This window comes from Leptosomus discolor, chromosome 22, assembly GCF_034619465.1.
Source record: "Leptosomus discolor isolate bLepDis1 chromosome 22, bLepDis1.hap2, whole genome shotgun sequence".
NCBI classification, from domain to species: Eukaryota; Metazoa; Chordata; class Aves; order Leptosomiformes; family Leptosomidae; genus Leptosomus; species Leptosomus discolor.
The window spans coordinates 4969717-4993612 of record NC_141412.1 but is presented as its reverse complement, the minus strand read 5'-3'; the positions used below and the strand labels follow the sequence as shown (position 1 = coordinate 4993612).

The following is a 23896-nucleotide window of genomic DNA, read 5'->3' as shown; positions in this document are numbered from 1 at the left end:
CCTTCAGCGCGAGAGGTGACAGAGAAACACAGCGGTGACGGCCCCTTGCCCCAGAGCTGCTGCTGCCAAGGCACCGCCATGAGGGAAGGGGGGGCAGGGGCTGGGCACAGCAGGGAGCACACCGGAGAAGGGCGTCCCTTCTACAGGTCTGCAGACATCACAACTCACCTACACCACGGACTGCACCATGCTGACGGGAGAGGAGCGGGGAGGAGAGAGGGCGAGGGAAAAGGGGCCGGACTGCAGAGTAAGAGGGGGATACAGTCACGGGGGAGGAAGGGAAGAGAGGAAGATAAATGAAAAACAGGAGTGAGAAAATATATAAGTAAATTAAAGAGACTGAAAAGAAAAAAAAAAAAAATAAATAATTAAGAAAGAAAAGATAAACGCACTCAGACAAGCAGACTCACAACTTCTCCAAGCGGGAGGAGGCATGAAACACATGCAGAGGATCAGCACATGGACAGTCTTTAAAGGGGAACCTGTTTTCTTTCAAGCGGGGAGGCGAGGGGTGCTCCTCCTCCCGCACGCCTGGCGCCGACGTCCCTTCGTCACTCAACGCTACGCTGCGGCCAAGCCCCCCAACTCCCGGCGGCGGCAGCGCTGCCCCAGCAAGGGGGGGGGAGGGCCGGGAGGGCCACCCAGGGCAGGCTGTGGTGCCGAGGGGCATGGGAGCTTGGTGCCTTGTCTGTGGTTTTTGGGTTTCCCTCTGCAGGGAGACGACAGCCCCCTCTTCCCCGTTAGGAGATGCATCTCACCGCGCGCTGCATCCAAAGAGAAGATGGGAAAACCGCTCGTGCCGACTCAGTAACGGCATTATTTACCCCTACCCGTTGGTACAAACTACCTGACCCTCACCCAGCAAAAGCCACCGTGCTGCAGCCGCCACCGACTCCGCAAACTGCCTCTTGCTCTCCTCCTCTCTGCTTTTATTACTGCAGTACGCAAGCCTGGCTGGGCTGGTATGAAATCCCTGTGCTCCGCATGCACTGACAATTTTATGACCCCAAATCATCAAGAAATTACTTGGCTGGGCTCTTTACGGGATTCCTCGCTTATTAAAGTGAGATTTATTCTCCTGGCTTCCCCTTTTTGGGGATAACGACTCTGGAGTCGCTTCTGCGACTCCAACCCCCAGCAGCATGTCGGAGTAGGACACACGGCTGCTCCTCAGCAAGTGTCCTGGCTGGGGAACGTGACCCTGCTTCTGAAACCCCCTCAGCCCACAGCACCCAGCACTGGAGACAGGAGCCAGCCAGGATCTGTGCAAGAGCGACACCGAACTCGGACATGAGCCTGGACTCACCTCTGCTGTGCTAAAGCCATGTTCACTCGTGTCCCTAACACTTCCGGAGCAGGGAAGCACCACAGAAAAAGAAAAAAGAAAAGAAACCAGCTACATCCTTGCCAAGGGCTTCCCCATTTCTCAGAAAGTCTGGCGCAGCCCAGATGTCACCAAGGCTTCACGCTACCTTTGCTCTTCGTGGGACACCTTGCTCTGGGATCAGCAGGGGAAAACAGAAGGAGGAGGCGGCCAAGTGCTCAAGAGCTTTGGAAGTTGCAAGGCTCAAACTGGAGGGGTTTTGCCACGCCAAGAGGATGGCGCTTCCACACTGCACACATCCTGTATCTGCTCCCATCACCGTGACCCAACACTCCTTCCCTCACCTCTCCTGCTCTCCCCACCCCAGGGCAACCCTCCATGTCAGCTGGAGGAATCCCCCTCTCCTGGTAGCCTCTACCTGATTTCTCCAGGCATCCTGTCTCTCTCTCTTACAAGGCTCTTTTCTAGTCCAACAAGGCTCCTCAGGCTGTTACGGGAGCATCAGCCAGGACCTTGACTCTTCCCATCCAAGGCAGCAAAGCCTAAGTTTTTCTAAGATCTGTCCTAAGGAAGCTTGGGCACGGCCAGGCCCTAGGAACAGTCCCATCTGCAATCCCACCTCTCCTTTCATAACCAGCCTGGCTGACAGCCAAACAGGTCAGCATTCCCAATCCTTGGGGTCAGGAATGACTGTTACCCTACCCGGCTTTAGCAGTTTTGGTGACATTCTCTGCTTCCAAGGTCGGAAAATCACCTCCCAATTACTCCATCCCAGTTTAAGGGATGCCCACGGCCATGTAGGAAACCAGTCCCACGAAAGCAGCCCGAGACACATTTTCTTCTGAGTCTTTCAAGATCTGCTTAGGGCTGTTTAATTACAGCTGGGTCAGAAGAAGTCTTAAAGATTTCTCCAAGGAGTATTTCAGAGAGGGAGGGCTTGTACTACGACTACACTTGTGACAGGAACGATGAAACAGCTCACCAGCAGCCTCAAACTGTAGTTACACTGCTGCCAACCATACAGTCCATCCTGAAAGACTTCTCCCCTTTTCCATGATTGAAGAGACTTGGGAGAAAGAAAACAGATCCAGGTATTGATGGGAACAAAACTCTCCATGTCCTGGACTGCAACTGGAGACTGATTTCTGGAGCCCTGCTTCAAGAGCGCTGTCTGCAGCTGGTTGCTCCAGATGTGGCTGTTTTACTTGGCTCCAGGGGGTGACCATGAGCTCCTCGTTTGGATCGTGTGGGACAACCTCACCTCAACACACACCTCCCTACCACCGTACAAGCCCTGCTGGGGCTGGGGGTGCCACGTGTCACCGTCCCCCAAGAAAGGAAGGGCGGCCATGGGGAGACAGCAGCTTGGCTCACCCCAAACCTCGACACGGAGACACGGCTGCCACCACCGGGCTCTCCAGCCCTGCCACCTCCCCGAAGGCAGCGGAGCAGCGGCGTGCTGCTGGGAGGGGAAACCCAAAAGCCACAGAGACTGCGCGTCCAGAGGTGTTTCCTAGTGTTTTCGGATTCCTTATTCCCCTTTAAAGGAAGAGATGGTATTGGAAAAGCCCCTTCCGTGTCCCCTCTCATGCCCCGCTCCCAGCCACCCTCCACAGCACCCACACCATCCTTTCGGACATGGATCACCCTTACCTATTGAGCTGAGGAGAAGCTTGTCTCGACAACACTGCCCAGATAGCTGAGATTAATCAAAAACAAAGCAGTTATCAACACCCGCAAGGAGCCGAGCTCCGCAACACATCAGCACGTCAACAACTCCAAAGGAAAAGGAGGGAAAGAAACCAAATCGAAACACAAACGAAACGAGGCTGGAGAAGAAAGGGGGAAAGAAACAGAAGAGAAAGGAAAAGAAGAAACGAAAACAATAATCAAAGCGAATGGATACACTGCATAAAAGCACGGACAACAGTGCTGCTCTAACACGGATCTGTCCTGAAGCTGGGTCTCCTTGAGGTGCCCTGGCTACGAGACATGGACCTACATCTACATGCTTAATTGCATCGCTCCATAGCTGTGTTTTCCAGAGGCACACAGAAGTCATGTCAAGCTCGTTCAGCTCCTCTCCCTCCCCATCCTCTCCCCTGAGCCCTCCTTCCTTCCCCCTGCGCACCCCAGCCGGGCCGTGCCGGAGGGGGTTTTCTAAGGCCATAACGCTTCCAGGTACCAGAGGGCGGGAGTGAAATGCGGAGGGCGCTGCGGGGTGAAACGCTGCCTCCCCCCTCCCCGAAACACACGCCTCTTCTCCGTACGCCTCCGACCGCGCCGGCTCCGTGGGGCTGGGTGCCCGGGCCCCCCGACTCCTCTCTGCCGCAAGCCAGAGGGGGGGTGGTTCGACCCCGCCAGACAACAAGCCGAAATGAAGCAAGACGAAAGGATGGGACGAAAGCACGGCTACGGGGTCTAAGGTGCTGTGAAAGACGGAGGGAAAGAGGAGAAATACAGAGAGAGAAAGAGAGAGAGAGAGAGAGAGAGAGAGACGCTTTTTGCCTGGAGCAACCCTGGTACCTGGAAAACCAGCCGCTACTGTCTAGTGCAGCCACATCCCTCTTTAGGGCAGGATCTGAGCGTGCCGGCAGCCTCCCGATCTCCGCTGGGGTTAGTTTATTTTTATTTTTTCCTCCTCTCCTGACATGCTGCTGGTGTGGCTAAGTCCTTGATCTCTCCCTGCCCGCGTCCTGGGGCTGCAGCATCCCTTTTGCAGGTGGGGCGGTGACCGTGATAGCTGTTTCTGTCATGCATTAAAGCTCTCTAGACTCCGCGGGAAGGAAGAGGAAGACAGAGCCGCGCGGCGGCCCTAATGTTCGAAGAAAGCCAAGAGCCAGCAGCTAGAAGAGGAAACAACCGCCAGTGACACCAGGACACTTACCTAGGCGAGCCGGGAGCCAGGTCTTTGCGCACCTGGTAGACGGCCCGTAGCCCAAGTCACCGTGCTCCCGGGTTCCCAAGGGAGCGGCCGGGGAGGAGGCAAGCGCGCTGCCGGCACCGGGAGGGTCGCCTGCCTAAAACCCAGCTCTCTCGGGCAGCGGCCATGCAACCCGTGCCCGCGGCACCAGCCTCTTTCTAGCAAAGCCCGCGGGACACCGTCTCCAAAAGGGATGCTGCAGCGCGCCCAGAGAGACCCTACGAGTTGGGATGGCGATGGCGGGGAGGGAGTCAGAGGGAGCGGGTGAGGCAGGGTGGGGGAAGCTGGGAGGGGGGCCGGGGAGGGCACCACGGGGCTCACGCACTTACCCCGTGGCGGCTACCGTGGTGGATGTGGGCTCCGGTTGGAGAATCTCCTCGCCAGCCCTCCTCGGAGAGGGGATGTCTCCAAAAACATCCATGGTGTCCGCGGGCAGGGAGGAGCCCTGGGAGCCGGAGAAGCCGGTGGCCAGGGAGGTGAAGGCGGTGGTGGGTCGGTAGCTGGGGCTGCCTCCCCGGCTGCTCGGCGCGGGGGATCCCGTCGATGGCGTGGACTTGCGGGAGAAGCTGACCGCCGTGGGGGGCTGCAGGGTGATCTCCGACACCTCCGTCTGCTGGATGAGGCCCGGCCGGGGCCGGGCACGGGCGGTCAGCTCCGGGGAGCTGTTGCGGGAGCTGAGGGGGCTTTGGGTCAGAGGAGAAAGCCTTGAAGGTTGTAGCACCACCTGATGTAAACTGGGCTCAGCCCTCCTGACCTGCCGAGGGCTGGGCCGAGGTCGGGGTTGGGGCTCGTACCACCTGGTGTCCAGGCTGAATGTGCTTGTGCCGCTGGGGCCGACGGGCTCGGACGGTTCGTGGTAAGGCAACACGGGTATGCCCATACCTTGGCTGGTATGTCTTAGCTGCCCTTGACATCCCATGGGTTGCATAGGTTTGTCCTGCCACTTGGTGGTGGTGGGCACAGAGGCTTGGCCCCTGCCGGGTGACTTGCCGGTCCAGCTCTTTGGTGCCTCCAGGGGCAGGATGCCCGGGTAGGACGCGGGGACCACCTGGAGGGAGGAGGGGGGTGGCCCCCGAGGAAGGCAGCCGGTGGGCTGGGAGCCCTCGGCCGCCTCACAGGGCTGGAGCTGGTGGGGGAACGGCGCGGGGGCCGGCTCCAGGCCGCCGAAGGGGAACTCGGCCCTGCCCCAGGGCTCGGGGGACCGGCCCCCCGTGGGGGTCTGGGCCAGGGGCAGCGTGCTGTTGGAGACGTTCTCCCCGTTCTCCTCGGGGATGGTTGGGTGTCCGAAGGGTCCCTCGGGGGGCAGCGGTGGGGAGGACATGACCGAGCTCAGCGGGCTGACTTCTGGCATGTAGAAGGGCGGCGGGTCCACCTCCCCGGGGCTGCTGCTGCTGAGGTAACCGTAAAACTGGTGGTGGAAAGCCCGGGGGGCCGGCGGACGCGCCTGGCCGGTGGCCTGCAGGGCGCCGGGACCCTCCAGCGCCCGGTGGAACCGGGGGCTGTATGCTGGTGGCTGAAGGTAGGACTCCTGGCTGGAGGAGAGAGGGGTGAGCTGGGCTTTCAGGGCGGTGACAGAGGCGGGGACGACGGGGTCGTCATTCTCCTCGTCCGACTGCCTGAACTCAGGGTACATGTCAGTCTCCTCCACGAAGGGGAAGCCCTCGATCCGCCGCGTCTTCAGGGAGGGCTCCATCTCCGCCGGGTCCATGACGAAGCGGCCATCCGGCCCGCGGCTGATGAGCTCGATGGGGGTGGTGGCCTCAGCTTCGGCCTCCGCCTTGGAGACGCTGTACTTCTTGCTGCTGATGGCTCGCTTGGTCTTCTTGTAAAGGGAGAGCTCCTTCTCCTTGGTGGGGCTCAGCATCCGCTTGGCCTGCGGGCCCTGGTCATCGGAGGACTCCGAGGGGGGGCGGAGCGTGCGGATGCTCTCGGGACTCACCTTGCCGGAAGACAACCTGGACCACAGGGGAGAAAAACCGAGAGAGGGGACGGTCACCCGGAGGGGGAAGGAGGTCTTCTCGCCCAGAAGAGCCGCCAGCCAGATCTGGAAAACGAAGCGCTACCAGCTCTCAAAAGAGGAACCGGTGGGAGAAATTTGCAGGGGCTAACCAGGACAGCAGAGTCTTGCCCGGCCACGGCACAGGCCAGAGGACCAGCAGCAGCACACATCATCGCTGCTCCTCGGCAGCGGAGCTCAGCACACTCGGCATGCTCCCCAGGGCAGGCAGCTCACAGCGATGCCTTGCCAACAAGCTCCACCAACACCTTGCAAGAAGCTCCACAGCCCCATCGGGGCAAAAGACGGATCCAGAGCTCACTTCCAATTCCTTCAAAGGTTTCCTACATTCGCCTGAGCTATCCATGCCTGGGAAAGCCCCCGAGAGGAGGGACATCAGGCAAACGTCCCCTCCCGCAGAATTCAGCATCTCCGAGAGAGATGCTGATGGATCATTTCAGACCAACTTTTTCCCTTCATTCTCACCACTCAAGCTTAAGGCCGAGAGCCTCAAAAGGCAGAGAACTTCAGAATAGTTCACTCATCCCTATCCAGAAAGCCTCGGACAAACAGGATTTAAAGGCAAAAGGTAGCAGATCCAACAGAGACAGAGCAGGCATGGTTATTTCAGTGCAGTGGACAAACCAAAAAAAAAAAAAAAAGGGCAAGATTACAATCCACCAGCACCGGGATAATTTTGCAATGGTCCAGGAGCCAAAGCACGAGGCGCCCACATCTCAGACTCCCACGCTCCCATCGGGAAGATGCTCCCACTGATTAGCAGCTGCACATGCTTTTGAGGTGCTCTGCAAGGAGCTGTGGCTACTGCAGCACCACGATCCACCACCTTTGGGCACTTGTGGAAAGAAGCTTCGGCGGAGCACTCTTCTTGGGAAAAGAAAATATACAGGTGTAAGATTCTCGGCATTTCCCAAGAAAAAACAGAGAATGACTCAAAAACTACACCGAGCTTGCACGAAGGACTCCATACACAGCAGGCTAGCCCTCCTCCTAATAAGCCCCTTCAAGCTGGGTGTGTAATGGAGTTCCACCAGTCAACTCCAGCTTTGGTCAATGTCCACAGATCCAACGGGGTCATTTCTTAACTTAAAGTTTGCTGTGTTTGTCCCTGCTGCTTTCTGCTCCAAAGCCTGTTTGTCTCATGAACCATTGTGTTCCCACGAGTTCAGGGAACACCCAAAACAACTCGTCAGAAGCAACCAAAGTCAGACATTTCCATCTGAGCCTTGCAACAACTATAGGAAGGAGGCACCTTGAAGTGCCACAGCCGGGTGCCACATCTAAGAAAGATACTTACGGGGACTCCAAACTCTTCCTGCAGTGGGTTATCGAGAGAGGAGGGTCTGGAAGAGAATAAAAAGGGGAAAGAAGAGAGAACGCTAAGGAGGCGCACCACGACAGAGACAAGACAAACTCAACATCAAGACAACAAAAGACACGCAACGAGAGGCCAAGGTTTCATTGCTCCAGTGCTTTAATGGTTGCTGACAACAAACAGCTCCCGTCACGGGGTCCTGCCCATCCTGCTGCCGCAGTTTCGCAGGCTAGAGAAGGAGCCGTTTCCCCTGCCCTCTCCGGCTCCCCAGCGGCCCTTTTCCCTACCAGCCACTCCTGCGTGGCGGCTGCAGCCCCAGCTTTTGGGAAGCAGAGTGGCAGGGTCTCCTTTGCAGGGGGGCTCTTCTCTAGCCTAGTGCGGCCATCGGGCGCTGCCTGCTCCAGGTTGGGCAGAGCCGGGCAGGAAGCAGCTGGAGAGCCCAGCTCCGGGGGGACCTTGAGGAGGTGAGTGGTCCGCCCCCCACCTCTGGCCCAAAGTCACCCCAGCCCTAAACCCCCGGATCTAGGAGTTATCACCACGCGAGAGCGCTCCCTCGGAAATCCCAGGCTAGTTTCTCTGTCGCCTCTTCACCCACCCTGCCTCTCCCGCTCCCGACCACGGGCGCTTTCAGGCACAGACGAGGGATGAAGTCAGGGCTTCACCTGAGGACGCGCACGGACGGAAGAAGAGACAGACAGGGAAGAAGGTTACCACCACAACACAAACAGGGAGGAGAAACGAGAAGGAGGAGGCGGGAGGGAGGAAGGAAGAAAGCACACGGGGGACGGGCTCACCTTTCTTGCGCTTGAGCTTGCGTTTGCGTTGCTTGTTGACGAAGCAGGCGGCGAGTGTGCTGAAGAGGATGGCGGCAGCCAGGAAGCAGATGGTGGCAACGATGCCGGCCAGCACCGGGCGGGCTAGACCCTCGTCCGTCAGGTCAGGCTGAGGGAATACGTCTGGGGGAAAAAAACACGACAATTAGATGTTATGCACACACCCCTGCCTGCTGCCTCCCCCAGGGACCTACCACAGCGTGAAGGCAACTGGTACCAGGAATAATAATCTCTAAGTCAAGACCTTGCTTCCAACCCAGCCCACCCGGGGAGAGCAGTCAGCGCTGCTGCGGGCCGTGGCCGAGGGATTTCGTGACCTCGCCCTGGACAAACCCTTTTGTCTTAGCTGATGGACACCCAGGGAAGAAGCCCCCACGCCACACAAACGCACCTTTATGTACAAGCACACGCAACTGCGCCAAAGCTGCAGCTGCCTCCCAGCCCAATAACCCGCTGCAGCTCAGGCTGTAGCAGCGTAAGGTATTTTCCCCCGTGCATCCGTGCCACGGACTTCAGCTCTTCAACGAAAACTGGACTCCGAACCCTCATCACACCCCTTTCGCTAACGCCAAACGCATCCGAACCACCAGCAGACCTCAGCTGTGGCCGCTTGCGGACGCAAGCCCTGCACACACCAGCGCTCCGGCCACGCACCCGCATGCAGGGGCAGCGTGCCTTCACCGGCCGGGAGCACCAGCTTTCAGCCCGGGAGGGCAGCTGCCTGGGGCCGGGGTGCACGCCCACCCTAAGAGCGCTGCCAAAACCCCCATCAGAAAAATTGCGGGAGGAGGAAGGGCAGGCAAGCAGGCAGGCTGCAGCAGACCGGCTCTCCGCACCGCGCCGGCACCACTTGGGGGCAGAGAGAGACCGCTGCATTCCTGCGCACAGCAGAGCTGGGTGGCTCCTCGCCTCTTCCACCAGAGCCATAAAAGCAGGGTTCGCCGCATCCCCATCTCCTCCTGCCGCCCTTGCCTTCCCCACCGCAACCACGTACCCTCACCTGCCCCTTACTCGAGGGGCAGCCTCCGAGCTGGACCGGGGCGCAGGGTACGTGCACGAGCTGCAGCGTGCTGCAGCCTCCTGTTGCGTAGCCTTTTTCCCCTCGGACTCTGCACTGCAGTGCTACGTTTCCCCCTCTCCACCTTTCATTCCCATTTCCAGGATGCGCAATGCCCAGTCGGAGCTTTGTTCTCCCGGCACCCGGCAGAGCCGAGATGCGCTGTCACGCTGCACCAGCAGACACCTGACGACACCTCTCTCCGCGGGAAGGACTAAATGGGCTGGTTTGTCCTTGCCTGCTCCCAGTGCCACTGGTCTCTTTGCATCGGGAGGCAGCAGCGGGCCGGCAGCACTCCCAGGACACTGATCGTAACCGTGCGCCCATCACCCAGCTCAAAGCACAAGCATCTCGGGCCAAAGCACAAAGCCGGTCATTGCTTTGTAAGCAAGTACTGTTGATGCATGACCCCCCCACAGCTGGGGAGAGAAGAAGGAGCCACTCCTTACCTGTACTGGAGACACCAGCAACGTTGCTGGGTTCGCTGATGAGATCCTGCATGACCGCGAGGACCCGGAACTCGTACCAAGTGTCCTGAAACACCAAGGACATCCGTCAGGTCCCCCACCGCAGCCTCCAACCTTCCCCAGCTCCTCGAAGGTGCCAGCACGGGGACCGAGCCACCCCACAAGCTTCCCCACAGCTACAGCAGACGGTGCAACACCAGAGGTATGGTGTGGGCAGCCCCCGCTTACCTGGGACAAGTCCTTGGCAAAAAACTCGTTCTCGGTCCCCGGGATGCCATCGTCCAAGATCTCCCACTTCTCCGCAACACGGAACTCCATGATGTAGCGGTCGATGGGGAAGCTGTGGTTAGCGGGAGGAAGCCACGACAAGAGGACGCCTTGCTGTGTCCGGTTGGCTGTTAGGCACCTCGGTGGGGTAACCAACACCAGAGGCTCTGGAGTTGTTACAGGGAATGCTGGAGACAGAGCAGATGGGACAGGGACACCTTTGAGACGGGGCGAGGGAAAGCGCAGAGCATAATCTCCCACGTGTGCCCCAGCAGCAGCAGACAGACCACCCTGGTGGCAGCAGTTCCCACCTCCCAGGAGTTTAGAGCACATCTCAGACACGGGCTGTCTTACCACAGAGATACAAAAGTGGCTTTCCAAGAAGCAGGGGGCTAACGATTCAGTGACTCCGAGAAAAGGAGCACAGCGTTAGAAAACCTCCTGCTTCCTCCCACCTCCACCCGATACAGCCCCAAGGCAGGTACCAGCACGAGGCCCTTTATGTTAGCTCCCGCTCTGAGCTGCACGCAAGTGATTTTGTGCTCTATTAATATCTCCTGGCCCCAACTGAACTTAAAGAAGATCTGAAAGGTCATTGGTACAGTACAGCTTTCCTACGCTGCCTCTTAGGACAAGCTTTCAGGAGCCTCATGCACCCAGCAAAGTCTACAAGCTTCATCCATGACCCTCCACAAACTATCTTCTATGTGGCTGGAAATGACTGCTGCTGATCACCATCTTTGGCTCCAGCAGACAGGATGCATGGACCAAGGCCAAGGGCCACTTCTCCCCAAGGACCTCCTGAATCCCTTCCCCCTCCTCCACTTGTGCCCACGGAGGACCCACCTAGAGTGTTCACAGTGACCACCTCACTGAAGGAGCTGGTGCCCAGCTTGTTTTGAGCCAAGACACTGAACTGGTACGCAGTCTCCGGTTCCAAGGTATCCACCAGAAGCCAATTGGAACCAGCTGGCACAGGCAGAGACAGCCAGTCGTGGGGGCCAAACTGGGCTCTCTTCATCCTGCCGAGAGAGAAGGGAGCATCCTCAGGCAAGGTGCCTTTGACAGGGAGGACAAAGAGGCAGCATTAACTTCTCGAGCGAAAATGGAGCTTTCCCGAGCGATGGTTTGGTTTGACAGCAGCGATGCGTATGGACGGGGGGCAGCCGCTCGCCACCCAAGAGCTGGCTCGGGGACAGTGCACACGAGGACTGCCAGGCACCGTGCACCGTCCCGTTGTGCCGTGCCAGCATCCCCTGGCTCACACGGACGTGGCTACCAGCCCTCCCCTCCGCTGTGCGCCACCTGCACCCTCAGAGCCCGGTCAGGGACAAAAGCAGTGCCCACAGCCCCGCCCTGAGGCTATCTCCACCAGACACCACCGGTTAAAGTGGAAGCTGGCGCATTTTTTACTCCCGTGAGTGCTGCAAAGAGGATAGCTGGAGCAGGAGATGGGCCCTGTTCCCATTTATACTTCAACAGCTCCCGAGCTAGAGCCAAGTTTTCCCTCAGCTGTAGCCCTGTACATGCAATCCCACAAGAGACATTTAACTAAATCACCATTTTTGCCCTATTTGCACAAGTCGGGGGCTGCCAGCACAGCCCAGGGCATAACTCAGGGTTTGGCAGAGCAGCAGAGGCACTTCCAAGGAGGGCAGGACACAGCCTTTCTGCTGGGGTCTAACCCACAAACCCAGGGTAAAAAAAAAGCCCCCAGAGCCGTCCCAGCGCAACCCCAGCGTACAGGAGCGTGCAGCCACCTCCGCAAGCCACAACCTCGCCGGGAAGCAGCACGGTGCAAGAGCCCCATGTCCTGAAGCAGCATCACCACGCTGCAACGATACTGCAAGTGCTCGTGTTAGAGAGATGCTCTAGGGAGCCCCAGCCCTCGGCTGCAGGTTTCGATGGTGTCCGCAGAGGACTTGGGAAGGATTACTGCAGATGGCCTGCTCTGCATAGGGAAGCAGGCATATCTGTAGCCGCCGGCATACAGCCAGTCGGAGGTAAAACACAAATAATGCCGCTGTAAAGGGAGCAAAAGTAAGGCAGGAGAAGCAGCAGCAAGCTATGGGAACAAGCAAGTCGGTGGAGAGCTATGCATGTGCAGCGTGCCTCCACCAAACCAAGTGGCTGTGGGCAGAAAAGCCTCTGTACGGCCACGGCTCCAGCTGGGACTACAGCTCCCAGGAAGCCCCGCCACCGCAGCGGAGGCAGGGAGGGCAGCGGAGCAGCCCGTCGTCGGCATTGGACCACACCGCCTTCGCATCCCTTCTCCCCGGCGCTGGGAGAGCGTGCATGCAGGCAGGATGCTGTGGTGGTCCTGGCCATCCCTGGGGAGGGGGGTTTGCATTTCCAGCATCCGCAACTGCAGGAGCGGGAGGAGAGCATGAACGTCACAGCAGGCGAAGCCATGTTTCGCTTGAGCATCCCATAGCCACAGCAGGGAGGAAAACACACAGCTCTCCAGACAGCACTAGATGACCCAGCACCATCCCAGATCCCTGATCCCGGGGAGGAGCACAGCTCCCAGGGCTCACATCCTGCAGTCAGGGCAAGATGCGTCTCTGCCTCCCTCTGTATCCCAGCTTCCCCGCCCGCCCCCCAGCAGCCTGTAAATTCCCTAAGGCAAGCTTGGTGCAATCGCCCTTCCCTGCCACTGGCTGCTCTCCCCGGTGTGTGGGGTCTGGAAGTGCCTGGAGAAGGCAGGAACCAGCAGGCTGCAGAGCAAAAGCAGCAGCAGCTGCCACCTCCCTCCAAGGTGAGCCAGGTCTCCAGAGCAGAGAGGTTTAACCACTCCTTCCCAAGGACGTTTTCATCAGAGCAAGGTCTGCACTCGCTCATTTTTCCCGTCTGCTCGCTCCATTCCTTCTTTCTGTCTCCCGACAGACTGTCCAGCCCCACCCCACCGTGTCCAGCCTCAGGCTGGAGCAAAGCAAAAATCATTACAGGAAGCGTCTACCCCATCTCCACTCTATCAGCAGTCTCCATCAGGGCAAATTAAGGCAAGGAAGGAAAGAGAGCGCAAGAAGTGCTGCAGAACGCTGGCCCGCGCCTGGGAAGGGACGGCATCATCCCCTCCGAGTTTCCAACAACGGCTCTCCAGAAGAGGAAGGCTGGTGCAAGCGCAGAGCCCAAAGGAAACCCCGACCTCGCCGCAGCTATGTTCTGCCTTCCCCTGCCCCGGGGGAAAGCCAGCAGGGCTTAGCCAGGCCCCGCTGTGGGAAGGCAGGATGCACCCACTGGCTTTAGGTACCGGGTAGCGCAGGCTGGCGCAGGGGCAGCGGGGGCAAAGCCCCACGACGCTCAGACCCAGCCAGCATCTCACCGCGGCTGGTTGTGAACTCAGACAGGATTTAACCACCTCCAGGGAGCCACAGAGCAAGGAGAGATCGTTTCTGCTTAGTCACAGCTCTTCCAGGACGCACTTTATAAAGGTTGCATTTTCCATCCTCTCCCTGGCTGTTAAGCTTCATAAACAGTTTATCTTGAAATTATATGCCAGAGGCAAAGTTACATGAATGCAAAGCGTCTCCCTCGTACCGTAAGCAGAACAAAACCTGCTGGGGCAGACAGAGGTACTGGCTAGGCACAGAAGGGAGAGGAAACACGGGAACTACGTGATCCCACCACCACCCATCTCTCCAAGGCACCGAACAGGATCTCAGCCCCGTAACGCCCACGGGCACGCCGCCCTCACCCCCCCTCCTCCCCCCAGCTGCTCGAAGCTCGGGTCGGCTAGGAAGGAAAAGAAGCAGAGAGCAAAGCATGCCGGGATGACTCACAGAGGGCCGTACCAAACTGAGAAAGTCTGCTCGTATCCACCGTCGTAGCCGGGCTCCCAGGAGACGTTGGCCGAGGTCATGGCGACCACAACGTGCACGCTGGTCGGGGCGTGAGGGCTTGTGCCTGCGGAAAGGGATGGGTTAAAAGGAAGCAAGACCACCCTCTGGGGAGCAAAGGCAAGGAGGCTGGAAGGGGTCTGCTCCCAGCCATAATGCGAGGGGACTCCCCTCGCACCAAGCAGAGGCCACCTGGGATTTCTGCTAGAAATAGCAGCAGGACAGCTGTGTCCGCAGGTGGCCGAAATAACAGAGCAGGATAACAGAAAAAGGCAGTTTCACCAGCAAATAACATTTAAAGGAGACCTTGCTCTTCACGGGAAGCATCCCCCCCTCCTGCCTGGCCAACACACTGCCCGGGGGACGCTAGCCAGGGACCCGTCCCCCCGCCCTGCCCGTACCTACGACAGTGAGGTGGGTGCTGGCAGTAATGCTCGCGACGATGTTGGTGGCAACGCACTCCCACTCGCCGTGGTCGTCCTTGCCGAGGGAGCGGATCTGCAGGGTGCCGCCGGGCAGCGTGTTGTGCTTGCTCCTGCTGGGCTTCCCTACCTTGGGCAAGGAGCGGAGGGGAGCCGGGCAAAGAGAGAAAAAAAAAAACCACGACTCAGAAGCAGGTTGCGGGGTCGGGCGAGGCGGCAGCGGGGTCACTAAGCTACCTGCGCGGGCCAGGGGACACCGCCGGCCACCGGCAAGGGATCTGGTCTCTCCAGTCGTGGCAAGGCAGCCGGTTCCCCCGTTTTCGAGAGGACCTGGCGGGGCAACGCGAGAGGCATGCGTCAGGGAGGCTGATGCCGAGCACTCACACAAGAGGAAAACCCCACGGGCACTCACACGGACACCAAGCCCTGCGCCGGAGCTCAACCTCCGGCATCCAAAGCTGAAAACCACGGCGGAGAAAGGCGCACCGGCCGCCCCCAGCAAACACCCTCCCAGGCCAGGGAAGACACCGCCTGCCCCAGGAGATGCCCAAACTGCCCCTCAGCCAGCGGCAGAGGAGAGGCAGGACCCTGCATGTCAGAGGTTTGGGCAGCAAGGGCCCCATGGGGACACGGGAGGATGGCGTGCATGGAGGTGCCCAGGAGCTCGCTCTCAAGCTGACCAGAAAGATGGATCTTCTAACAACTCGTGTCTACACCCATCAGTCAAAGTTGTGCAAATCCCACGTTGTCCTGAGTTCTCTTCAGCTGTTCGTCATGCAGGGGTCTCTGCTGATTGACAGCAGGACCCACGGTTCGATGCCATGCAGGATGAGCAGAGGAGCAGACGGGCACGTGGGTTTACCAGCGCCAAGCCCAAATCTTCAGGAGTCCTTCAAGAGACTGGTCAGCACTGGTGGGCTGATGGGGAGTGAGGGAGCTTGCTGCTGGCACTGGGAAACCAAGCCCAGGTCAAGCCAGCCCCAACTGGAGTCGGGGAAGATAAGCCCAGAGTCACGACATGAGGACCACCAGTGGAAGGGCACAAGAGGGGTTGAAAAGAAAGGTAAGAACGGTGAGGGTGGGGTGGGGATGGGGAGAAAAGTAAGACAGACAAAAAGACTAAACAGCCAACAAGTTTCCAGTAGGTCACTTGCAATCTGTGTGAGTCATGGTCCTTCTCAGGCTGGTAAAAGGAACTCAAAGAGATAACAGCATCTCACACCGCAAGGACTGAGGACGGTGCCCACTGGGTGCTGCAGGGACCCTGGTCACTCCCAGGGGCCCTAAGAAGGGGACAGGAGGCCTGGAGAGAAGATCCCGACAGCAGGACAAAGAGCCCAGGAGGTGCCCTGCACGGTGGCTTTCCTACAGGAGCAGTGAAGGTGGGAAGCGAAGGGAAGGCTGGAGGAGGACTGGAAAGCCCTGGTTGCTCCCAGGCTGCGCCACCACACCAGATCCCACGCCGCGCTACAGAAAAGGACATCCTGAAATCATTATGTCCAGTCCAGCATCATTAAAACAGCTTCTTCCCAGGGTCTTCAAAGTCACGGGGCAGCAAAGCAGCCGCCGACTGGTCCAGCCCCTTGCCAAAACACAGCCAAGAGACCCCCAGACATGCTCCAGCGGCACATCCCCTCCCACCACGAGAACAGCATCGCCGGGGCTGCCGTGTCCTGCCAGTGACCACCTCGCCGGCAGGCAAGGAGAAGGGTGTCCTGCGGGCAGCGCTGGCAAGGACGAGGGGGACTGGGGCAGGGGCAGCACTCAGCTTTGAAGCTGCTGCCACGATGGTTTCACGGGACTCAAGTACTCGGTGGCCACAAGCCGGGCTTCCCCCACCCACCTGCGGGACAGGACGGCAGTGGCTCAGCCCAAAGCGAAGCAGCTGTACCTGCAGTTTGTTCTTACCGGGACAGAGTGTGGCTTCTCTGTCTGCAATATTCACCAAAAGCCAAAGGCACTGCAGATTTGTCTGGCAGGCCGGGTACCTTTCTCCAGGCGATGATGGGAAAGGGGTCTCCAGCAGCAGCGCAAGGAATCAACAGCTCCCTCCCTGCCTCCTGTCTGTACTCCCAGCCTGGTAGCACCGTGAAATAGGGGGGGTCCTGCAGCCAAGGGAAAAGGCAAGGAGCGTCAACCCGTGCCAACTCCCACTGCACACGAGCAGCTTCCCCAGCACCAAAACCAGCCCTTTTCCAAAACAACCGAATCGGTCATTTGGGTAAGGTTGAGGCATTGCAAGGAAAGCCACAGTGGAGAGCGCGCACCAAGGAGGCTCTGTGGTACACCAAATTATACACCCAGAGGAGAGTTTTCTCTGAAGAGCTGCTGCACTAGGGCACCTTGTTTAAGTTTTTAAGGAGGTAAACAGGAAAAAAACCACCCACATCACATCAGACCGATCCGATTTCATTGACTCCACAGCCGCCTTAGTGGATGTGTGTGTCTACAGTACACAAAGCGTTATCACGTGAACCTCAGCGAGACACCATGAATCACTGCTGCTCGCAAGCACGGGACTTTTTGTTCAGGGAAGGAAGAGGCAGCAGCTCCCACCCCAGCCGCCCAGGGAACTGCACTGGAAGCCCAGTACGCCTCGGGCTCCGCACGCAGCAAGAGCACGTGGTGCATCTCTAGAGCTCAAATCATCCATTTATTAAAATCCTCCGTGAACCCAGGCCCAGGTCAGCAGAGCTAAGCATTTTGTTGGCAAAAAAGGCCATCCCAGGCACATGTTTCCTCCAACTACCCTGGTCCAGCGCTACCAAAGCCTTACGCTCGTCATACACCAGCCGTGACTCAGGCCGCACCAAAACCCGTGCCGCTGCCTGGTCTGGGACTCCAGCACCCCGCACAACCCCGAGGGCTCTTTTTGGCATAGGAGGACACAACTCAACAGCAGACATGCTGGCTGCAGAGCAAGGATTTTAGCAGGCAAGTTACCTTCAGTACCAGTCGGGCAGGGGGAGACTGGCCCATCGTACCCAGGGCGTTATAAGGCACACAGGTGTAAGTGCCGAGAGCATCTTCGGTTGCCTCCTCTATCCGGATTGACCCATCTTCCAGCAGGTTCCAGCCAGTATACTGCAGCAATGAGAAAGAGGGAGCTGACTTATCCTACACCCACCGCAGCTTATTATTTTCCCTTCAGGCAAGCCCCCCACCCACACCCCGGGTGGCTGTCACGTCGTCAGGAGATGCCCAATTCAACTGCCAGCATCCAAGCCAGCTCCTCCACTGCAGGGAGAGGAAACGTGGGCAATATCAGGCCCATCCCAAGCCCTCCCAGGAAGGGCTGCCGTGCTCTGTAGGCACCCAACGACACGCAGGTTTACCTTGCGGCTGCTCTCCTCCCTATCACACACAGGCTTCCTCAAGCACCCCAAAAGATGCAATATCAGAATCTATCACACCTTAAGTAGAACTCGTCCTGGTGGTACCAAGGAGACAACTCCACCCATGGGGCAGAGGGCACCAAGGACCAGCAACACTTTTAAATGGAATTAAAGCTTTGGATCGTTAATATTTAAGCAAAAACTTTAAAATACTGAGTGTCTTCTTTAAATATTTAATGGCTAATATCCTTGCTGAGACTCTCAAACCTCGATTATAGGAAGACAGAGTTGTTAAAAGAGTCTTTGAACCATCAGTTGTCATCAGAAAAAAACCCAGGGCCATCAGGAGGTGACTTTAGAGGGAAGCAGGCATCAGGTCTGGGAGATGCAGACAGCGTGTCTCCAAGCACCCTGGGCTCCACACAAGAACCCAAATTAACTCTGCCCACAGCTGATAAGGATAAGCAGTGTCATCCCACCCACGGGACTGCTTCTCTTCTGGCAGGCGGGCTGGACCCACAGGGCGCCCGGTGACACTCACTGGCATTTGCAGAGGACACAAGGGTCCGAACCCCTCCGTGTCCCCATGTGTACCTCCCCGGGGGCTTCCTTACCTTCTCGATTCGCAGGGGACGTCCGTCTTTGTTCCACTTGACCAGCGTGACCGGGGGCTCTGCCTCGACCGGGCAGCGGATGTATCCGTGTATCCCGATGGGAACGTAGATGACAGGGGGCATGTTCACCACGCGGGCAGGATCTGGGAGAGCAGCAGCACCGTGTTAGTGTGGGGAAAGAGCCCATTTCTTCCCCACCACTTGGCTTTGCAGGATCTACATCACTTGTATAATGAATTCCAAACCCAAACACCACCTTGGCTCCTGCAGGCTGTTATCTCCAGGCTAGCTACACACGAATCTGCTGTAATACCTGGCATTTCTGGGAGGCTTTACTCGTGCCCAGGATGTTCCTACCTGGAGCTCATTAAAACTTCCATTTAAGAAGAAACATCAAGTACGCCTGCTCCCACATCCACAGCGACTTGGGCCCTGCTGAAGCCCAAGCTGCTCCATCACACCCAGCCCGCGGGACGCACGCAAGGGGCGGTGCACACCCGGCAAGCCACTCGCCTGCCCTGCAGCCTGGTTTTGCACACCAGCCATGAGAACTATTTCGACTCCCGAGCCTTAAAACACACCAACTGCAGCAACCGGGATGGCAGAAGGGATCCGTGTCCCGGCTGCCGCGAGCCCTTTACCTCCTATCTGTTTGTACTCGCGGCGCGAGCCTCGTCGAGGCTGGGTCGTGTTGAGCATCAGCCACCTCCGCCCTTTCCAACAGGATGCAAAAAGCTTAAAATACATACCTAACCCCCCCCCCCCCCGTGCTGCACCACCCACGCAGCGAGGCGTCTCGCAATCCTCCAGTCTAGAATGTGTCATTAACAGTGCTTCTAAGAGCTTTTTAATTAAGTGCGAGTGGGTTGGAGAGAATCTAGACTTTCTTTAATAAGAAGCTTTTTTTTTTTAAAAAAAAAGTTACTTTTAATAAGAAGAGCGAGTATTTCTACAATCTCGTCTAGACACCGGCAGCGTGAGGTTATGGGAAAATCCTGACGGGGCTTACGCTGCATTAAGGGATGAATGCATTTTTTTGGGGCGCAGCATCCCTGCGCCGCTGATGCAAGAACACAAAGCCGGGGGTGAAGGTAAGCTGTTTAGGAGTAAGGGAGGGAGGATGCAGGGGTGCCCTTCTCCTTATGGCTTTCTCGCGGCAAAAGCTACCAAGTTTGGGAGCTCTGCTCCCTCCCCGCCAAAACACATAACCCCGACCGCTCCCTGGAACTGCGCGCCCCCGGCAATGGCACCGTAACCCAGATTGCCACGCGCCGCATATGGAGTGGGCCTTACCCCCCTCCGCTTAACTCCGCCTCTTAGGAAATGTAATCAAGGGCTCCAGCGTGGGTAATGGGATCGAGCCTTTCACTACTAGGTCACTGGCTGGTGGCCAGCCCGGCTCACTAATGACCCAGAGCCCTGTCCCCGTCCGACGGCTGCTTCGGTGCGCGGGGACGCCTCCCTCGTGAGGCATCAGTCCTGGGACAGACGAGGTCTGCTCCGGAGGAAAGGGGTTTGCAGCACAAAAAGCCAAGCACTCCTCCTCGCGCCTAAGCCTTGAGCGGCAGATTGTCCAAACGCTGTTTTTTCCTGCCATTAGAGCTATTTTTAACAGCTATCAGCCTTGACGAGTGGTCCTGGATTAGCGACAGGGCAGATTTAATGGCCTGAGGCTGCACGCTTTCCCAAGAGCTGCCCAATCCGAGCCCCGAACCACGCCTCTGCCGGGGCACGGCCGCAGTCACATCGTCCCCTTGCCCCTTCATCCATCCCCCCAGGGAAACGATCCGACCTACCAGCCCTTCTCACAGCGGCTCCCTGCCGGCGTGGGCCTTCCCACTAACCAGCCCTGAGTCTACAAGCAGCGGCTCTAAGGCAGCCTTCAAAAGTCGCGAGCCCGCTTCGCTCCAGCCTGTCTTTCATTACAAAATAAAACCGCTGCAGCCTTTTACAGCAGAGCAACGTTGCAATTGCGAGTGGCAGCAATTGAGGCCATTACTGTCGAATGCCACAGGACGCCGGTGGCACACTACCCATTACCGCCCGGGGAGCCGGCGAGAACAAGCGTGGGAAGCAACGCTCCTGCTACAGCCCCTTCTCCTCTGCTTGTTTAGATCAGTTACAGCCTGAAAAACATGACACACAAAGCTACCAAGCTCACAGAAAAACCACACCGTGGGAACCAGCCCCCATAATAAACACCAAAAAATACAAGCAGGTAGTCGAGACAGAGAGCCCTGATCTGGTGTTTCCCTGCCCAACGCGACGCGGCTGACGAAGAGCAGCAGTGGGAAGGTGCTCACCTAGTCAAAAACCCCTTATATCAAAGGTGGACACTGGTACCGGCCGAGAGGTGCTACCCAGGATGCTCAGGCTCTTCGCTTTCTTGTTGTCCCCACCCTACGAGCACACGGGGGACGCTCTCAGCCTTTTGCTGAGGATGACTGCGTGCTCATCCAAAGGCTGCTGTCACATCAACCCGAGCCTCCTAGTATCATACCGGGATGACAGAGCCTCTGGGGCTGCCTCAACACCAGGTATTATCAATCCCAGCCCCACCCCTCAGGATCAGGCCCCACTGCCCGCACTCACACTGCACCGTCAGGTAGGCAGAGGCCGATGGCGAGCGGCCCAGGCTGTTGCTGGGGATACAGGTGTATTTTCCAGCATCCTCTGGCTTGACACGGAAAATGATCAGCGTCCCATCAATCAGGATCCGCACCCTCAACTTCAGGTCGCTGCCAGAGAAGAAGGGATGAGGATGGCAGGGAGACCCAAGGGCAAAGCCCACCCCATTCGTGGCCCCAACATGATCTGGGAGCAGAAGGAGGAGGACACAGTGCCTTGCCAGCTGCAAACTCACTTCTTGAAGTAGACGTTCTCCTCCTCCCAGTACCACAGGTAGGTGAGGTTCCCGGGGTACGCCTCGGCCTGGCAGGTGAACAGCGCATCCTGGGAGATGTTGACCGTAATGTTCTCCGGAGGGGAAACTATGAATGGAGGTCCTGGAGGGGGAAAGAGAGAAGTGTCACCCCCACCAGCACAGATATCCCCACCAAGGTTGCTCAGGCTCAGCTCCATCACAAAGTCGTTGGCTGGGAGCTGCTGCTGGAGGGCTCCGGGGCAGAGGTGGCCCGAATCCCTTGGGATCATGGGGTGCAGGGGCTGACCTCGAGCAGCACGGTGGCCCTGTTATTCCCAAACCCTTTCCCCTAATCTCTGCAGCACCCTTGGCGCATGGCTCTGCTTCTCCCAGGGCACACGAGCTCACGCCTCCCTTCAACTCGAGCGCATTTCCAGGATCGCATCACCCGTGGGAAAAACAGCAAACTGCCTGGAGCTGGCAGCGAGCATCCACAGCTCGCCAGCATGGCGAAAGCAGAGCAGAGGACACCCCACGCTCCTCTCTCTGCCGGTAGCTGTTGACCTAATTAAAGATTTATTTAATAAAAGAAGGAGTGAGGAGCGGGAGGCCTGCCATGCATCACCGCTATCTGACAAGGCGCTTTGTGACAGCCTCAATCTTTTCCCCGCTCCCTGAACAAAACCGAGCTGCCATCGGGGCCCAGCTGCTCATCGGCACGGCCGCTGCAGCGCCCCAATTAAGTGGATTCTTCCATCCTACAAACGGGATGTGAAGCCGCGAGGCCGCAGGCACAACGTCGAGCCCACAAGGCTTGCGGGTCGCTTCGGGGTGGCACTGCAGCCCTGTGGTCCACGGAGTTCCCCCCATGAAGCCTCCTCCCAGCGCCCCCCAGGGATACCAAGGGCTGAGGAGGGCCTCGGGTGGAAGATCTCACCTTGAACGAGCAGGCGCGTGGTGTGCACAGCCTCCCCCTGGATGCTGTACGCCCGGCAGGTGTAGGCACCCCTGTCCTCCCGGCTGACGGAGAGCACCGTCAGGCTCCCGTCGCTCACCTGGGGACAACAAGGGAAGACCCTGGAGCGCAGGCAGGGACCGCCAGGGGCGGGGGGATGCACCCAAGCCCCAGTTCAGCACCCTCCCTCCCTCCCTCCCCGCTTCCCATGGCAGGGAGCTGCCGGTGCTTTTAGGGGCGGATGAGAAATGGGCTTCCCCGCTCTGCAAGACTTCAGATATTAATAAACCAACACACGCTCGACGCCAAGGGGAAGAGGAAAAAAAAAAAACACAACACAACCAAAACCAAACGAAAAAACCCTCGCAACATATTCATCTCCTGCAGAAATGACTGGCAGGCGGCAGACTCCAAACCGCTCCTGCCGAGTGCCCCAGCACCATCAGCGTTTCACAAGGAGGAGGATGCCTTGCCGGAACATCCCCTGCTCCCAAGGGACCCGCTCCACCCCTGGGGTGGGGGTACGAGGGGGAGACCCCAGCTCAGCCACCAACCTCCCTGCGGGGCCCCCTCACAGCCGCAAGAGGAGCGGCTCAACTCCTCCCCAGGGACACGGCCAAAGAAAGGCGGGCAGGCGACCATCACCCCCAGGGTAGCAGCCCCCCCAAGCAGAAGGAGTCCTGCTCCCAGCCAGGCTTCCCCCCACCTCATTCTGCCTCATCCTTCTATTTCAATTAGCAACAAATGATTCCTAATTACTCTCATTAGTGCCTGCGCTGATTCCAATGCCTGATTTACCAATTACAGCTCAGGGGGAATCTCTGCCCGGGAGCCTCTGGGATTCAAAGAGGGTCCTGGGCAAAGGGGAAAAATCCTCCCTGCCCAAACCTCCCCCTGCCCCAGCCCCGCAGCACCCATCCCTGCCTGGGGACACCCCCATCTCCAGGACCTGGCACGGCAACCAGCCGCCCGGGACAAGAGTCCCCAAGGAGCAGCAGGGAATGGGGCTGTCCTAAAAATGCCCGGCGGGGGGCTCTAAGCCTGCACCCAGGGGCAGGCAGCGTGAGATGCTGATGCTCAGCAGAGACTGGGGGGAAAAGGGCATCTCGGCAAGGAGAAGTGCTGAGAAAGCACGCCCAGCTCCAAGCACGGCAGAGCTGCCGCCACCATGGCCCCATCGATACCGTCCCCATGCCCACGGGGCACCCGGGAGCCCCCTCAGCAGCCCCTGCAAGCCCCCGTCACCCACCTACCTGGTACTTGCCATTGGCACCCAAAAGGTCTCCCTCTTTCAGCCAGGTGACGATGGGCTTGGGGTTCCCGAACGCCATGCAGGTCAAGGTGACGCTGCTGCCTTCCTTCGCCTCTACGTACTGCGGCGGCGTCTCCGTGAAGGTGGGGGGAGCTGCGGGGCAGGGGGAGAGCGCCGTGACCCCCCAGCTTCACCCGTGGACGCTGTGGGTCTGCCAGTGGGGCACGGGGACAGAGGGGAGGCTGCTGCCTGCAAACGGGGGACACGCCGCCCGTCCCCGTGGCAGGGCTGGGACCACCCGACAGGGACAACAGCGGTTGTCACAGGGGCTGTCCCCGAGGGCATCCCCTCCATGACACACTGCGCCCTAGCCCTGTCCCCTCTCCTCCCCACCAGCTCCAGGGCACGGCACC

General features: G+C 58.6%; 1 protein-coding gene across 3 annotated transcripts in view; it reads right to left on the bottom strand.

The window, feature by feature from the left end:
• The window catches only part of IGSF9B (immunoglobulin superfamily member 9B), a 39360-nt gene that overhangs the window by 4783 nt on the left and 10681 nt on the right, over positions 1-23896 (bottom strand). The window contains exons 4-19 of one of the 3 annotated variants that reach the window (XM_086476922.1): positions 23485-23636; positions 22214-22331; positions 21277-21418; positions 21000-21151; positions 18414-18556; positions 17408-17548; positions 16453-16569; positions 14702-14794; positions 14444-14594; positions 13986-14109; positions 11050-11225; positions 10165-10391; positions 9919-10003; positions 8374-8535; positions 7562-7607; positions 4577-6202 (exon numbers count right to left, since the gene is read on the bottom strand). In XM_086476922.1, coding sequence (XP_086333048.1) covers positions 4577-6202; positions 7562-7607; positions 8374-8535; positions 9919-10003; positions 10165-10391; positions 11050-11225; positions 13986-14109; positions 14444-14594; positions 14702-14794; positions 16453-16569; positions 17408-17548; positions 18414-18556; positions 21000-21151; positions 21277-21418; positions 22214-22331; positions 23485-23636 — 3655 coding nt within the window. The remainder of the gene's footprint in view (positions 1-4576; positions 6203-7561; positions 7608-8373; positions 8536-9918; positions 10004-10164; positions 10392-11049; positions 11226-13985; positions 14110-14443; positions 14595-14701; positions 14795-16452; positions 16570-17407; positions 17549-18413; positions 18557-20999; positions 21152-21276; positions 21419-22213; positions 22332-23484; positions 23637-23896) is intronic. The other 2 variants (XM_086476923.1, XM_086476924.1) reach the window with 2 other exon arrangements.